Source organism: Tachyglossus aculeatus, chromosome 16 (assembly GCF_015852505.1).
Source record: "Tachyglossus aculeatus isolate mTacAcu1 chromosome 16, mTacAcu1.pri, whole genome shotgun sequence".
NCBI classification, from domain to species: Eukaryota; Metazoa; Chordata; class Mammalia; order Monotremata; family Tachyglossidae; genus Tachyglossus; species Tachyglossus aculeatus.
The window spans coordinates 48,673,412-48,686,859 of NC_052081.1; the positions used below are offsets into that span (position 1 = coordinate 48,673,412).

At 58.5% G+C, this 13,448-nt stretch overlaps 2 protein-coding genes across 5 annotated transcripts in view; one reads left to right on the forward strand and one right to left on the reverse strand.

The window, feature by feature from the left end:
* The window catches only part of SYTL1 (synaptotagmin like 1), a 25,863-nt gene extending 24,903 nt beyond the window's left edge, over positions 1 to 960 (forward strand). For 3 of the 4 annotated variants that reach the window (XM_038758013.1, XM_038758014.1, XM_038758015.1), the window contains exons 13-14: positions 362 to 567; positions 682 to 960. In XM_038758013.1, the coding sequence (XP_038613941.1) occupies positions 362 to 567; positions 682 to 821 (346 nt within the window). In that variant the 3' untranslated portion in view covers positions 822 to 960. The remainder of the gene's footprint in view (positions 1 to 361; positions 568 to 681) is intronic. The other variant, XM_038758016.1, reaches the window with a different exon arrangement.
* Positions 933 to 13,448, reverse strand: part of MAP3K6 (mitogen-activated protein kinase kinase kinase 6) — a 32,586-nt gene continuing 20,070 nt past the window's right edge. The window contains exons 11-29 of the mRNA XM_038758012.1: positions 12,684 to 12,791; positions 12,490 to 12,539; positions 11,174 to 11,269; positions 10,975 to 11,056; positions 10,759 to 10,892; positions 10,492 to 10,619; positions 8,625 to 8,761; positions 8,430 to 8,535; positions 8,186 to 8,343; positions 7,847 to 8,072; positions 7,609 to 7,765; positions 7,154 to 7,316; positions 6,830 to 7,015; positions 6,206 to 6,311; positions 5,475 to 5,634; positions 5,273 to 5,385; positions 3,929 to 4,008; positions 3,331 to 3,407; positions 933 to 1,763 (exon numbers count right to left, since the gene is read on the reverse strand). Of these exons, the coding sequence (XP_038613940.1) occupies positions 1,679 to 1,763; positions 3,331 to 3,407; positions 3,929 to 4,008; positions 5,273 to 5,385; positions 5,475 to 5,634; positions 6,206 to 6,311; positions 6,830 to 7,015; positions 7,154 to 7,316; positions 7,609 to 7,765; positions 7,847 to 8,072; positions 8,186 to 8,343; positions 8,430 to 8,535; positions 8,625 to 8,761; positions 10,492 to 10,619; positions 10,759 to 10,892; positions 10,975 to 11,056; positions 11,174 to 11,269; positions 12,490 to 12,539; positions 12,684 to 12,791 (2,352 nt within the window). The 3' untranslated portion in view covers positions 933 to 1,678. The remainder of the gene's footprint in view (positions 1,764 to 3,330; positions 3,408 to 3,928; positions 4,009 to 5,272; positions 5,386 to 5,474; positions 5,635 to 6,205; positions 6,312 to 6,829; positions 7,016 to 7,153; positions 7,317 to 7,608; positions 7,766 to 7,846; positions 8,073 to 8,185; positions 8,344 to 8,429; positions 8,536 to 8,624; positions 8,762 to 10,491; positions 10,620 to 10,758; positions 10,893 to 10,974; positions 11,057 to 11,173; positions 11,270 to 12,489; positions 12,540 to 12,683; positions 12,792 to 13,448) is intronic.

Genomic DNA, 13,448 nt, shown 5'->3' on the forward strand with positions numbered 1-13,448 from the left:
CTGATCACCCTGTAGCTCCGCCAGCGCTCAGAACAGTGCTTGGCACATAGTAGGCGCTTAACAAATACCGTCATTATTATTGAATTATCACTATTACCCAACAGTCCCAGATTGTTCCTTCTCTCCGTGCTGCCACTCCTTTGTGGGCTGACCCGGTGCCCCCTCCTCTTGCCCACCCGCCCTCTCCCCGAGTCCTCCCTGTGCCCTAACTGCCCCAGCTCAACCCCGGGCCGTCCTCAGTTTACCCTGCCCTTATCCCCTCTCCCCTCCGCACACACCCTCACACTTCTCTTTAGCTCCTTCTCCCCTGGCCTCCGGCCCCGTCCCCTCGCCCGCCTCCCACTCTCTCCCGCGCCCCCAGCTTCGTGCTGCCCGACGCCAGCCGTGCCAGCCGGCAGAAGACACGCGTGGTGAAGCGGAGCCTCAGCCCCGTGTTCAACCACACGATGGTCTACGATGGGTTCCGGGCGGACGACCTGCGCCAGGCCTGCGCCGAGCTCACGCTGTGGGACCGTGACACCTTCACCAACCGCCGGCTGGGGGGCACCCGCCTCAGCCTGGGCACCGGTGAGTCCGAGGGAGGGAATGAGGGGCGCGGGGGTCCTAAGGGGGCAGGGACGGGGTGGTAAGGCGCCCGAGGTTGGCCCTGCCCACAGGCCCCGGCTGCCTTCCTCTCGGCAGGCAGCAGCTACGGCCTGCAGGTCACCTGGATGGACTCGACCCCTGAAGAGCAGCAGCTGTGGCAGCGGCTCCTGGCCCAGCCTGGCGAGTGGGTGGAGGGCATCCTGCCCCTCAGGACCAACCTCACCTCCCGCGCCTAGCCGCCCCGCTCCGGGTCGCACGGTCCCGCCTGTGCCCCCGGCCTCCGGGCAGGGAGGCCTCCTCACCAGGCCCAGGGAGCAGGTGCCCGGGCCGGAGGGGTGCCCGCGGGGCTGGGCGGGAGCAATAAAATCTGTTACCTTGTCAGGGAGCTGGTCTCTGCGCCGAGGGCACAGCTGGGTCGGAGAGGAGGTCGGGCCGCTCGGAGGCTGCAGGAGAGGCCGGGGTATCCCAGAAGAGGGGGTGCAGGCCAACAGGTAGGGCCGCACAGGGCACCCGGGGGGGCAGAGGGAAGCCACCGCCCCCACAACAGGGAAGCCCAGGCAGACAGGGAGGACAGGCGGGGCCAGGGAACGGACAAGGAGGACTGGACGGATAAGGAGGACAAGGGGGTCCGGATGGACGGAGAGGACAAGGAGACTGGGCACACAAGGGGAGGGATGGGAACAGGAAACAGGCTCAGAGCGGTTGTCCGCAATCACTAGGGAGAGGGAAGAGACTGTAGGACAGTTTTGTTCGCTCCGGCCTGGCCCCTGCCTCCAAACCTGTACCCAATGACTAGAGGCTGAGGTCGAAAATGCCCATGTTTAATGATCCTCAGCTGGCACTGCCACCCACATCCGCTGCTGCCCCAGGTCCTCCCGTTGGCCAGCCTTCACTGCCACCTACAAGCCGGATCCTCCACCCGGAGGCTGCCGGGCTGCCCAGACTAGCTCAGGCTGGTAGCTCCTCAGACAACCCACTTGCTCCAGGCGGCACCGCTGCCCGTGCGCCCCACGGCAGGGGCAAGGAGGATCGGGCCCGGCGAGACTGCCACGGGGCCGCCCGCTGCTCTGCTTCCCGTCGGCATTGGTTGCCCTCACTTGGCCTCTTGATGCGCGGGGAGCCCGGGCGCTGCCCGCTGGGCCACGATAGCTCTCCAGATGCGGCATACCATCCCGCCCCTGGGAAGAGATGGGAATCTCAGCTCCAGGTGCCAGCCGGACCAGGGGGAGGGGCTGCTCCTGGAGCCCAGAGACTCTCCTGGTCCCACTCCGTACCTCAGTTTAGCCATCTCCTGGATGGACACCCTCCCCGCTAACCCCCCATTGCTCTCCCGGGAAGGGGAGAGCAGCGACTGCGGGAATGAAGGGTCTCTCACTCCGGGCCTCTCAGGATGCCCCTTAGACCCGCACGGGCCTGGAATACTAGTGCCCAGGGCCGAGTGGTTCAAAGTCTACCCAGAAGCTGGAGACTTTTAGACTGTTGGGTAGGGACTGTCTCTATATGTTGCCAACTTGGACTTCCCAAGCGCTTAGTACAGTGCTCTGCACACAGTAAGCGCTCAATAAATACGATTGATTGATTGGAGAGGTTCGGGGGGAGTGGGCTGGGAGACTGAGTGGGATGGAGATGAAGTGTCCTGAGGAATGGGGGTAGAGGTGCCTTGTAGAGGGGGGGATATCTTCTATGGGTGGAGGTGAGGTGGGGATGGAACAGGGGTAATAATAATAATAATGTGGTATTTGTTAAGCACTTACTATGCGTCAGGCACTGAACTAAGCGCTGGGGTGGATGCAAGCAAGTCAGGTTGGCCGCAGTCCTTGTCCCACGTTGGGGCTCAACAGTCTCAATCCCCATCTCCCAGATGAGGGAACTGAGGCCCCGGGAGGTGAAGTGATTTGCCCAAGTTCACACAGCAGACTGAAGCAGCGTGGCTCAGTGGAACAGAGCCCGGGCTTTGGAGTCAGAGGTCATGGGTTCAAATCCCGGCTCCGCCAATTGTCAGCTGGGTGACTTGGGGCAAGTCACTTCACTTCTCCAGGCCTCAGTTCCCTCATCTGTAAAATGGGGATGAAGACTGTGAGCCCCCCCCGCGGGACAACCTGATCACCTTGTAACCTCCCCAGTGCTTAGAACAGTGCTTTGCACATAGTAAGCCCTTAATAGCGCTTGAGAAGCAGCGTGGCTCAGTGGAAAGAGCACGGGCTTTGGAGTCAGAGGTCATGGGTTCGAATCCTGGCTCCGCCACATGTCTGCTGTGTGATCTTGGGCAAGTTACTTAACTTCTCTGAACCTCAGTTACCTCATCTGTAAAATGGGGATTAAGACTGTGAGCCCCACATGGGACAACCTGATCACTTTGTATCCCCCCCCCAGCGCCTAGAACAGTGCTTTGCACATCATCATCATCAATCATATTTACTGAGTGCTTACTGTGTGCAGAACACTGTACTAAGCGCTTGGGAAGTCCACGTTGGCAACATACAGAGACAGTCCCTACCCAACAGTGGGCTCACATAGTAAGCGCTCAACAAATGCCAACATTATTATTATTATTATTATTCTTAAATGCCGTAAAAGAAGTGGCAGAGCCAGAATGAGAACCCACGACCTTCTGTTTCCCAGGCCGTTACGCCGTGCCGTTGTGTGGGTGTGAGGGGGGAGGTGGGCATATCTTAAGTGGGTGTATGTGAGGGGGGTGGGAGTACCGGATAAGAGTGTGGGTGAGGCGGGCGTAGGTGAGGGTACCTGATGTGGGTGTAGGTGAGATCATCCCGGGTGGCACAGGTGAGCAGGTTGTGCAGAGTGAAGCTGTGATCCAGCAGCTGGAGAGGAAATGGAGGAGGGGGAGACCCAGGTGGGCGGGGGCAGAGTCAGATAGATGAGTCGAGCTGGATCAATCAATCAATCAATCAATCAATCGTATTTATCGAGCGCTTACTGTGTGCAGAGCACCGTACTAAGCACTTGGGAAGTCCAAGTTGGAGACAGTCCCTACCCAACAGCGGGCTCACAGTCTAAAAGGGGGAGACAGAGAACAGAACAAAACATACTAACAAAATAAAATAAATAGGATAGGTACAAGTAAAATAAATAGAGTAATATTTAGATGTAATATTTGGATGGAGATGGAGGAGAAAACCCCCTGTCCCCCCACCCCTCAGACCCTGCCCTCCCCCTCCAGCAGCCCCAGATCCCCAGGGGCCCGGCTGTGCCAACTGAGGGGATGCCCACAGGTGCCCCCCATTCCCCATCCAGTCCCGGGCCCCGCCGTTCCCCATCCCTCCGGCTTCCCGCTCCCGCTGGGCTGTTCAGGCCGGAAGGCCGGAGGGCCCCGGACTCTCACCGTCTCAATGGTGTCCGCGTCCACGCCGTGCTGCTGGAGCCAGAGGACCAGGCTGGGGTCCGGGGGGCTCTGGGCCGGCCCTGGGTGGGCAAGGGGGGAAGCTGGGCTGGTGAAACCCACCAGGCCCTGAATACCTCATGCTCCGGGGGACTCTAAGCTCGTTGTGGGCAGGGACTTTGTCCCTTATATTGTTCTAGTGTCCTCTCCCACGTGCTTAGTACAGTGCTCTTCACACAGTAAGTGCTCAATAAATACCATCGAATGATTGAGTCTGGAATCGAGTCCCAAGCGCTTAGTACAGTGCTCTGCACACAGTAAGCGCTCAATAAATACGATTGAATGAATGGGAGGGACAGGGTGAGGACAGGCAGGGCACATGCAGGGCGGGTGGCAGGATGAGCTGCCCTTATTATTTTAATTGTGGTATTTTTTAAGCGCTTACTAAGCACCAAGCTTGGGGTAGACACAAGCTAATAATAATAATAATGGCATTTATTAAGCGCTTACTATGGCAGAGCACTGTTCTAAGCGCTGGGGGGGGGGGGGATACAAGGTGATCAAATTGTCCCACATTGGGGCTCGCAGTCTTAATCCCCATTTTACAGATGCGGTAACTGAGGCTCAGAGAAGTTAAGTGACTTGCCCAAGGTCACACAGCAGACGTGGTAGAGCCGGGATTTGAACCCATGACCTCTGACTCCAAAGCCTGTGCTCTTTCCACTGAGCCACGCTGCTTCTCTAATCATCATCATCATCATCATCAATCGTATTTATTGAGCGCTTACTATGTGCAGAGCACTGTACTAAGCGCTTGGGAAGTACAAATTGGCAACATATAGAGACAGTCCCTTGGACACAGTCCCTGCCCCACATAGGGCTCACAGTCTTAATCCCCATTTTACAGATAAGGGAACTGAGGCCCAGAGAAGTGAGGTGACTGGCCCGGGACACACAGCAGACAAGTAGCAGAGCGGGATTAGAACCCAGGTCCTTCTGGCTCCCACGCCCATGCTCTATCCACTAATAATAATAATGATGGTATTTGTTAAGCCCTTACTATGTGCAAAGCGCTGGGGAGGTTACAAGGTGATCAGGTTGTCCCACGGGGGGGCTCACAGTTTTTAGTCCCCATTTTTCAGACGAGGGAACTGAGGCCCAGAGAAGTGAAGTGACTTGCCCAAAGTCACACAGCAGACAGTTTGGACCCCTGACTCCAAAGCCCGGGCTCTTTCCAAGGAGCCAGGGCCGCTTGCCGCCCCCGCTCTCTTTCTTCCCTCCCGCCACCCAGCTCGAGGGGCTGCCCGTATGGTGCCCATTTCTGCCCAGCCGGATGCCCGCAAGTACCTGCCGGGGCAGAGCCCAGGGCGAGGGTCTCAGCTTCCCTCTGGACCCGCTGCAGGGCCTTAAGGGCCAGAGCTTGGCACTGGTGCTCCTTCTCCACCAGCCGCTCCAGAAGCCTGTGGGCGACGGACCCCCGTCAGAGTCGGCGCGGCGGTGGGCGCGGGGGCCGACTTCCCGGGGGCCACCGAGGTAAGGGGGAGCCCACCTGCGTGTGTCCGCTCTCAGGTGTTTCAGCTGCGTCACCAGGGATAGAGGAGGTGCCCCTTCGGGCCCCCTTGGCTGGTCTTTCCTGAGGGAAGCCCCCTGCGGCCCTGGGCCTTGCCCGCCGTCCTCTCTGCCCGGCTCGGCCGCCACTCCCTGGGTCTCTGGAACCGAGAGGGGCTGGGTAAGGGCGGGCAGAGCACATACTTCCCAATAACAATAATAATAATGATGGCATTTGTTAAGCGCTTACTATGTGCAAAGCACTGCTCAAAGCGCTGGGGGGATACAAGGTGATCAGGTTGGCCCACTTGGGGCTCCCAGTCTTAATCCCCATTTTACAGATCATCATCATCAATCGTATTTACTGAGCGCTTACTATGTCTCTATATGTTGCCAATTTGTACTTCCCGAGCGCTTAGTACAGTGCTCTGCACATAGTAAGCGCTCAGTAAATACGATTGATGATGATGATCAGAATAAATAGAAGTAAAGCTAGATGCACATTACTAACAAAATAAATAGAATGGTAACTATGTACAAGTAAAATAGAGGAATAAATCCGTACGAACATACATACAGGGGCTGTGGGGAGGGGAAGGAGGTAGGGCGGGGGGGGTGGGGAGGAGGAGAGGAAAAAGGGGGATCAGTCTGGGAAAAGGGGGCTCTTCCCATGCCCTTCTTAAAAGAGCCCACCCCTCCGCACCCCTCGGCCCCCAGCCCGGCGCTCCCCACCTGCCACCAGCACGGCCAGGGCCGCCTGCACCGCCCGGCTCATCAGAGAGTCCAGGGCAAACATCCAGTGAGGGCGGATCTGATGGCGTCGCAGGACCCGCTTCACCTGAGGTGGGCGAGGGAGGAAGAGGAGGAGGAGGAGGAGGAGAAGGAGAAGGAGAAGGAGGAGGAGGAGGAGGAGCGGGCATAGAACTCCTTCGGAAAAGGGCCGATGGAACCTAGCGGGTACAGGCAAGGCCAGAGGGGAAAACCTGAGGAAGGCTGGGCTGAGACGACTTGGGCAGGACAGGAGGGAATGGGAGCTGCAGCAATAATAATAATAATAATAATAATAATAATAATAATAATAATGATGATGGCATTTATTAAGCGCTTACTGTGCAAGGCACTGTTCTAAGCGCTGGGGGGATACGAGGTTGTCCCACGGGGAGCTCACAGTCGTCATCCTCATTTGACAGATGAGGCCCCGAGAAGTGACTTGCCCAAAGTCCCACAGCTGCCAAGTGGCAGGGTGGACAGCGGCAGAAGTTGAGGCGCTTCCGGAGGCAGGGGAATGGACTAGATGACCTCCCCGCCGTCCCACCCCCTCACAACCTCCCTCCGCCGCCCCCGCCCATCACTCACTGCATCCTGGAAAGCAAAGAGTGGGCCCTGGGCCAGGGCCAAGCTGAGCCCCTGTGCCCGCAGAAGCCCCTGTAGCGCCCGCAGCTCCTGGGCCAGCTGCCGGCGACTGGGGGCCCGGATGTAGCCTCGAAGGCAGCTCACCAGCTGGGTCACCTGCTCCCGGCTGAGCTGGGGGCCGGGCGGGCCCTGGTGAGGAGAGGAGGCAGGCCTTGGCGGGCCGGCAGATCCCAACCGCCGCCTCGCCGGCCCTTCCGGGTTGGCGAGGTGGCACGGGGGGCACGTGAGATGGGAGAAGGGGAGGGGGCTTAGTGCCCGGGGGCCCACCTGCTCCTGAGCCTGCATCAGGCTCTCCACCACAGTGGGCAGCTCCTGGCGCAGCACCTGGTCCAGCGTGGCACGGCGTTCACTATCCTTGCGGAGCAGGAACAGGCGGGGGCTGCTCTCCTCGCCCACCAGAGTCCGCTCCGCGCCCAGCTCCTCGGGCACCCTGGCACAGGGTAATGGTTGGGGGAAGAGTGTGTTGTGGGGGGTGGTCCAGCTTGGGACAGAGGCAGCTCAGGGCCCGGGCTTCCCTCCCCTCGCCCCGACCCGGGAGGGGCGGCCCTCCCACTCCCCACTCCCGCCTCCATGGGCCAGGAACGATCCTGGAGGGAGCGCCTGAACAAGGGCACAGGTGGCACTACCCACCACCTCTGGCTGGGGGTGAAGGATGGGACTTGGGCACCGAGGAGGAGGCTTTCCACGCCCGTAGGCCTCCCACCCTCCATCCCTCGGCTCACCCCAGCTGGCAGGATGGCGGGCCGCTTCCTTCGCTAAGGCAGCGCATGGGGGGCGGTGGCTGGCTCCGGGGTGGCGGCTGCGGGCAGGGCAGAGTCCGGGCTTGCCCGGCCGTCTCCGCAGGTCGCTTGGGAGGGGCCGGACCCTTGGCAGTGTCCCCTGGAGGGGGGCACAGGGCGCTCACCCCCGGCTCCCAGTTTCTCCCTCCTCCCCGCAGCTCCCGTCCGGGCCCGGCCGTACCCTGGGCGCCCGGTGGCGGGGATGAGGTGGCAACGGGCCGGACCGGGCGGATCGGGCTGTAGGCCGGACTGCGGGTCCGGCCCCGGGTCTGCAGGAAGGGGTCTCCCAGCAAGGCGGCGGCGCTGGCCCGGCGCTCCGGCTCCGGCTCGAAGGTTCTCAGGATGAAGGCCCGGGCGGCGTCTGACATGGATCCGGGCACCGCGGGGTGGATCTTGTACATGCCAACCTGCGGCGGGGGCGGGTTGGGGAGCTGGCCCGGGCGCCGTCCCCTCAGGGCCACCCGCCCTGGCCTCCGCGCGCCCCTCGCCACCCCTGGGCCCGCCTGGCGTCCGCGCCCACCTTGAACATAGCGGCCTGGGGGCTGCCCAGCTCGTGGAAGGGGGGCCTGCCGGTGGCCATCTCGATGAGGGTGCAGCCCAGGGACCAGATGTCGGCCGGCTTCCCGTAGCCCCTGGGCCCGCGGTCGATGATCTCAGGCGCCATGTACTGCAGCGTGCCTGGCAGGGAGCCGTGAGGCCTGGTCAGCCCGCCGGACCCTCCACCAGGCGCCCTCCAACCGGGGTCCGGCCCGGCCCCCGGTTACCGGTGAAGGTCTCCGTGCAGGGCGTGATGCCCGCCAGCCGCTTCGAGGTGCCGAAGTCGGAGATTTTGAGCAGCCCGCTGTACGTGTTGATCAGCACGTTGTCGCCCTGCGGAGGGAAAGGGGGTTGGGGGAGCGGGGCTGACCCCACACCGGCCCCGCGGCGGCGGCCGGGGCCGCGACCCCCCCGCCCGTCACCTTGATGTCGCGGTGCACGATGTGGTTGTCGTGGAGGTATCGCAGGCCCTCCAGGATCTGGCGCGTGTAGAAGGCGATGGTGCTCTCGTTGTCTTGCAGGGGCCCCCACACCGACCTCAGCAGCGACGACAGGCTGCCTGCGAGGGCGGCACGAGCCCGTTCGTTCATTCGGTCGTATTGATCGAGCGCTCACTGTGCGCAGAGCACCGTACTAATCGCTTGGGAGAGGGCGAGAGTACCTCCTTCCCTTCCCCACAGCACCTGTATATATGTTTGTACATATTTATTACTCTATTTATTTTACTTGTACATATCTATTCTATTTTATTTTGTTAGTATGTTTGGTTTTGTTCTCTGTCTCCCCCTTTTAGACTGTGAGCCCGCTGTTGGGTAGGGACTGTCTCTAGATGTTGCCAATTTGTACTTCCCAAGCGCTTAGTACAGTGCTCTGCACATAGTAAGCGCTCAATAAATACGATTGATGATGATGATGATGATGAACAACAGACACGGTCCTGCCCACAAAAAGCTCACAGGCCTGAGGACACCCGCTGAGGCCTCCAGCCTGGCACCGGGCACAGCCCGACGGGTGCCCCTTCTCCCTTCCTCAGCCTCCCACTCCCCAGCTGCTTGAGCCAGGCTCGGGCTTGCTGTGCCCGCCTCTTTATTATTATTATTACTGTTATTTATAATACAATATACAATATAGCACATATTACATTGGCTATTATATATAACACAATATAATGCAGTATCTTACCATTATTATTATTGCATACATTATACAATATATAATAATGATGATGATGGCATTTAAGTGCTTACTACTACTAATAATGATGATGGCATTTAGTAAGCTTAAATGCCGTTATTATTATTATTATTATGCGCTTACTATGTGCAAAGCACTGTTCTAAGTGCTGGGGAGGTTACAAGGTGATCAGGTTGTCCCACGGGCAATCCCCAGTTTACAGATGAGGTAACTGAGGCACAGAGAAGTTAAGTGACTCGCCCAAAGTCACACAGCTGACAATTGTGGGAGCCAGGGTGTGAACCCATGACCACTGACTCCAAAGCCCGGGCTCTTCCCACTGGGCCACGCCAAGCACTGTATTAAACGCCAGGGCGGATACGACCAATCAGGTCGGACACAGTCCCGGTCCCACACAGGGCTCACAATCTTAACCCCCATTTTTTTAAATGGCATTTATTAAGCGCTTACTATGTGCAGAGCACTGCTCTAAGCCCTTATCCTACTGCTTCCACTGTTAGGGGAGAGAGAAGACTCTATCCCCCGCTTTATTACTCTATTTATTTATTTTACTTGTACATATCTATTCTATTTTATTTTGTTAGTATGTGTGGTTTTGTTCTCTGTCTCCCCCTTCTAGACTGTGAGCCCACTGTTGGGTAGGGACTGTCTCTATATGTTGCCATGTTGTACTTCCCAAGCGCTTAGTACAGTGCTGTGCACACAGTAAGTGCTCAATATATACGATTGATTGATTGATTGAATTCTATTTGTTCTGACGACTTTGACACCTGTCTCCATGTTTGGTTTTGTTGTCCGTCTCCCCCTTCTAGACTGTGAACCCGTTGTTGGGTAGGGACCGTCTCTATATGTTGCCAACTTGTACTTCCCAAGCGCTTAGTCCAGTGCTCTGCACACAGTAAGCGCTCAATAAATACGACTGAATGAATGAGTATATGAGGGATCTGAGACCCAGAGAAGGGAAGCGGCTTGTCCCAGGTCACCCAGCGGACCGGTGGCGGAGCCGGGATTAGAACCCAGGTCCTTCTGACTCCAAGGGCCGGGCTCCACCCCCTAGGCCCCACTGCTTCGCCCCACGCCAGGCCCGGCGGGTACCTCCGGGCACCTCCTCCATGAAGATCTTGAGGAAGCCGTCCTGGCTGGTGGAGCCCAGGTAGCGTACGATGTTCTTGTGCCGCAGACGTTTGTGCAGCGCGATCTCCTCGTGCAGAGGCTGGGAGAACCTGCGACGGCCCCAGACCGTGGCCCCGACGGCGCCTCGGCCCCTCCGTTGGCCGCGGGCCCAACGTGGGCCCATTCCCCCCGAAGCCCCCGCGCCCTGACCCTACCCCGCCGGACGCTAGGCCGGAGAGCGGCGGGTACCTGCTGTCCCGTTCCGGGATCTCTTTGATGGCGATGCGTGCCTGGGTGCGGAGATCTCGCCCCGCGTACACGATGCCATACGTGCCCTTGCCCAGGACCAGCCGCTCTCCGGTCTCCGTGAACTCGTACTCGTACTGCGGGGTGCCGGGGGTCACTGCTCCCACAGCCCGGCCCCGCCACCACCCCACCCCCGTGCCCGGCTCGGCCGGCTCTCACCTCCAGCACCTCCCGGCTGCCCTCTCCCTCCTCGCTGGGCACCGCCGTCTCGGCCACGAAGGTGTGAATCAGCCCGCAGAACCTGGTCCGGGACAGGGAGGGCCTGACTCGCCCAGGAGTCGCCCAGCCCCGGCGCCTTCCCTTTGGCATCTCTGTGACCCCCGGCCTTGCCCCCTCCCGGCCCCCGGCTGCCCCTCACCACTGGCAGTGTTGCCGGCTGGGGAAATACAGCTGGAAATCCTGGGCCGCGTGCAGGACGTAGAGAAAGCAGCAGCGCTCATCACACTTGGAGATGCTGCCGGAGGGGAGAGGGGGCGGGCGCGGGTGGGCACCGAGGGTGGACGCCCACACGGATACCAGTCCTCCACCCTGCTCTTTTTTTTCCCCTTTTTTATGGTATTTGTTAAGCTCTACATTGCCAGACGCTGTTCTAAGCACTAGAGGAGAACCGAGCTAATCAGGTTGGACACGGTCCCTGTCCCACATGGGGCTCTCGGGATTAATCCTCATTTTCCAGATGAGGGAAGTGAGGCACAGAGACTTGCCCGAGGTCACCCAACAGACAAGTGGCGGGGCCGGGATTAGAACTCAGGTCCTTCTGATTCCCAGGCCCGTACTCCATCCACTAGGCCATGTCGTTTCTGGCGGGAGGAAGCCACAAAGCCCCTTCTCCTGGTCGTCTCTTCCCCTTCTTCCTCCTCCTCCTTTCTCCCCCTCCTCCTCTGCCCCTCATTCTTGGCTTCAAGGCTGTCCATCCCCTGGCCCCCTCCTACCTCACCTCCCTTCTCTCCTTCTCCAGCGCAGCCCGCACCCTCCGCCCCTCTGCCGCTAATCTCCTCACCGTTAGGCCTCGTTCTCGCCTGTCCCGCCATCGACCCCCGGCCCACGTCATCCCCCGGGCCTGGAATGCCCTCCCTCTGCCCATCCGCCAAGCTAGCTCTCTTCCTCCCTTCAAGGCCCTACTGAGAGCTCACCTCCTCCAGGAGGACTTCCCACACTGAGCCCCTACCTTCCTCTCCCCCTCTTCAACCCCCCATCGTACCTCCTTCCCTTCCCCACAGCAACGTATATATGTATATATGTTTGTACATATTTATTACTCTATTTATTTATTTTACTTGCACATATCTATTTATTTATTTTACTTGTACATATCTATTCTATTTATTTTATTTTGTTAGTATGTTTGGTTTTGTTCTCCGTCTCCCCCTTTTAGACTGTGAGCCCACTGTTGGGTAGGGACTGTCTCTAGATGTTGCCAACTTGGACTTCCCAAGCGCTTAGTCCAGTGCCCTGCACACTGTAAGCGCTCAGTAAATACGATTGATTGATGGATTGATTGATTGAGCCCGCTGTTGGGTAGGGACCGTCTCCATATGTGGCCAACTTGGACTTCCGAAGCGCTTGGTAGAGTGCTGTGCACACAGTAAGTGCTCAATAAATACGATTGAATGAATGAATCCAGAAGAGAGGTGGGCACCTCTAGGCCGCAGCCACCCCCTGCCCCAACCTCACCTGACGCCCCTCACAGAGGCAGCGGGGAAGATCCAGCTGGGGTTGGGGACCTGGGGGAGAGAAAAAGACGGGGAACGGGGCAAGGTTAGGGTCTGAGGAACCAGGGGGGAGGGAGACATGCCAGGGCAAGGTGGGGGTGGGAAGATGGAAGGGAGCGAGGGTCTCGGCGCAGGAGGAAGCGGGCCCTGTCCCACCTCTGTCTCCGGCCCCGCGAGGCTCAGGGCGACGGCTTCCTCAGTGTCCCCGCTCCGGACCACCAACCGGGCCGGCTGAAGCACCTTGTTCAGCTCCAGGATCAGCACCTGGGATGGACGGATGGAAGGACGGAGGGTGGGGGTGGGAGGGCGGAGATCATAGGAATAATAGGAATCCTCTCCCCCTCGTCCCCCTCTCCATCCTCCCCATCTTACCTCCTTCCCTTCCCCACAGCACCTTCATATATGTATATATGTTTGTACATATTTTTTACTCTATTTATTTTATTTGTACATATCTATTCTATTTATTTTATTCTGTTAGTATGTTTGGTTTTGTTCTCTGTCTCCCCCTTTTAGACTGTGAGCCCACTGTCGGGTAGGGACTGTCTCTAGATGTTGCCAACTTGGACTTCCCAAGCGCTTAGTACAGTGCTCTGCACATAGTAAGCGCTCAATAAATACGATTGATGATGATGATGATGATGATAATAGTCAGAGGTCATGGGTTCAAATCCCAGCTCCGCCAACTGTCAGCTGTGTGGCTTTGGACAAGCCACTTCACTTCTCTGGGCCTCAGTTACCTCTTCTGGAAAATGGGGATTAAGACTGTGAGGCCCCCCCCGTAGGACTACCTGATCATCTTATAACCTCCCCAGCGCTCATAACAGTGCTTTGCACATAGTAAGCGCTTAATAAAAATGCCATTATTATTTAACTTCCCTGTGCCTCAGTGACCTCACCTGTAAAATGGGGATGAAGACC